Source organism: Penaeus monodon, chromosome 11 (assembly GCF_015228065.2).
Source record: "Penaeus monodon isolate SGIC_2016 chromosome 11, NSTDA_Pmon_1, whole genome shotgun sequence".
Taxonomy (NCBI): Eukaryota; Metazoa; Arthropoda; class Malacostraca; order Decapoda; family Penaeidae; genus Penaeus; species Penaeus monodon.
Window position 1 is genome coordinate 24,258,796 of NC_051396.1, and position 2,500 is coordinate 24,261,295.

General features: G+C 47.4%; 1 protein-coding gene across 1 annotated transcript in view; it reads right to left on the reverse strand.

The window, feature by feature from the left end:
• Positions 1-2,500, reverse strand: part of LOC119578511 (dipeptidase 1-like) — a 205,108-nt gene that overhangs the window by 12,305 nt on the left and 190,303 nt on the right. The window contains exon 9 of the mRNA XM_037926082.1: positions 260-436. Within this exon, the coding sequence (XP_037782010.1) occupies positions 260-436 (177 nt within the window). The remainder of the gene's footprint in view (positions 1-259; positions 437-2,500) is intronic.

Genomic DNA, 2,500 nt, shown 5'->3' on the forward strand with positions numbered 1-2,500 from the left:
CCCTCAGTGTCTCTCTCTCTTTCGTTCTCATTCTCTCTTTCGTTATTATCCCTTTCTTCCTTTTCCTCCCCCTTTCCACTCACCTCCTCTCTCTCTCCCTCTCTCCCACCTACCTCTCACCCCTCCCCTCTCTTTCCTCCCTTCTACCTCCCTAAGCCTCTCCTACCTCGTCTCCCTCTCCTTCCTCCCCTCCCTTTCCTTTCCTCCTCCCCTCCCTCCCTCCCCTCCGCTCCCTCTCTCCCCCTACCCCACCACTCACCAGAGAACTCAGGATATCGTCGGGAATATTCCTGTCGATCCTGCAGATGGCGCGGGCGGCGGAGTGGGAGAAGACCACGGGCGCGCGAGTGGTCCTCAGCACGTCCTTTGCGGTGCGGGCGGAGGCGTGGGAGGCGTCGATGATGAGCCCGAGGCGGTTCATCTCTCGGATCATGGCCTGGGGGGGATGGGAAGGGGAGGGGGAGAGAGGGGGATGGAGGGAGGGAGGGAGGGTTGGGGAGGGAAGGGGGAAGGTGTGAGGCAGGGGGGATACGTAGGGTAAGGAGGTGGGAGAGGGGAAGGGGAGGAGAGATGGGGCGAGGTCGGTGGGGGGACAGAAGGTAGGAGAGGGGGAGGTAGGTGTGGGTAGGGGAAGGGGGACGGATGGGGTGAAGTAGGTGGGGGAGGGGATAGATAGAGGGAGGTAGGTGGGGGAGGGAAGAGAGGGGGTGACAGAGGGTGACGGGGTGATGATATAGGAATAATGGGGTCGGGAATGAGAGGGGGAAGAGGGAGGAGGGGGAAGGGAGCGGTGAAAAAAATGAAGGGGGGGGTAATGGAAGATGGAACGTGGGGGGGACGATGGTGGAAGGAAGGGGGGGGGTGAGAGGTGAGGAGGAGATGGGGAAATGATAGGAAATGTAGGGCGGACGGAAGATGGGATGGACACAAGGGGTAAAAACAGGGATGTGAGTTATTTTCTGCGTTTCCAAACTTCATTATGCTGTGGGCTTTATTATTCATTTATTTATTGTTATTTATTTATTTATCTTTATTTTTTTGGCGTGAAGCCGGAAAAACGCAAGGTGGCTTCAAGATTACTTGTGAAAGGAGAGGAGAGATAAGGGAGAGAAAAGGCGAGAAAATGTAAGGAGTGAAAGGAAGAAATAGATCGGGCACTCGGAGATATCACTATAGCTTAAAAGCGAACCCATTTTCCTTTGAGTCATGGTGTGATGTATGTATATTCAATTGCACGAATATGGATGTCTGCCACACACCTGCTAGCGAGGGGTGTAGCGAGCTAGGTCACCTCGGAAACTTTGAAACAAGTAACAAAACCTTTCTCTTGAAACAAGTGTCAAAAAATATCCTGTTGAAACAAGTGTATTTTTCCCTGATAGATCAGGTATCATTTTCTTTTTCTGTAGAAGCAGGTGTCATGCTTATCCTCTTAAAAAAGTGTCCTTTCTTCCCGTTGAAGCACGGGTCAATTTTTTTTAAATGTGCCAAGATACCACGAATGGGTGCCGCCAGACATTTCTCATGTTCGGATACGCCAGCCAGAGTGATATAACTGATGCGCAAAAAATAAGCTGGCTCAGCTTAGTACCCAACTAAACTAGCTCTCATTAGTGCCAGAAATTTTGAGTGGTGGAGTATTCCTAGCTTTCAGACGCCCCCGAGATAAAGACAAAACTTTGATATCATTTTCCAAACAATTATTTTTCCTTCACACCCCGATGAAATCTATTACCAGGTGGGGAAAAGAAAGGGCGAATCTGGGTTGGATCTCACAGCTGCCACTAAAATATTAGCATGGGGATGGTAACACGTACAGTTGCCTTTATATTGTATATATGATACCCTTAGTCCCAATGTCTCTTGGATAAATCAGAAAACGAAAGTATTAGTACTGGCATATAATTACAAAGTTAACCGCTAATATATTTTCTATTCGCAATTTCAAAAAGTAACTAGGAACATATTACCACTTTGCATAGATTAAGAAATACATATGTATTTTTCATTACATGAAATGAAACAAACTAAACGAAACCTTAACTACTTGGGTGTAAAGATATTTAAGGCAAGAAAGGTATTAAAGCATATTCTTGTACTTTTTATCGTACTACATATTGTGATTAGCAAGAAATATCGTGTGTATACGCCCATGATTCCTCGCAGAGAATACTATCGTCGTTTTCTCCGTCGAAAATGGTCACAATCACTCAGTTCACCATTAATTCCAGCTTATATGGAACCTTCCTTTAGCTGACTCCCTGCAATTATTGTCAGACAACTGTCACCGTCGACCTGAATGCTGCCACGGCCTCTGACCAAAGCATCAGAAATTACAAGTCCGTCAAGCCATAGAGAGTTTCCAATTACAAACCATCCGTAGTCAGTAGGAAGCAACCCTTGATCAGGGATCTTGCGCTGTATTGGTTGGGACGAAGGGAGTCACTCGTATTTTCATTTCTAGTGTTCTACGCGAGGATGGCATCGAGGAGCATTTAGC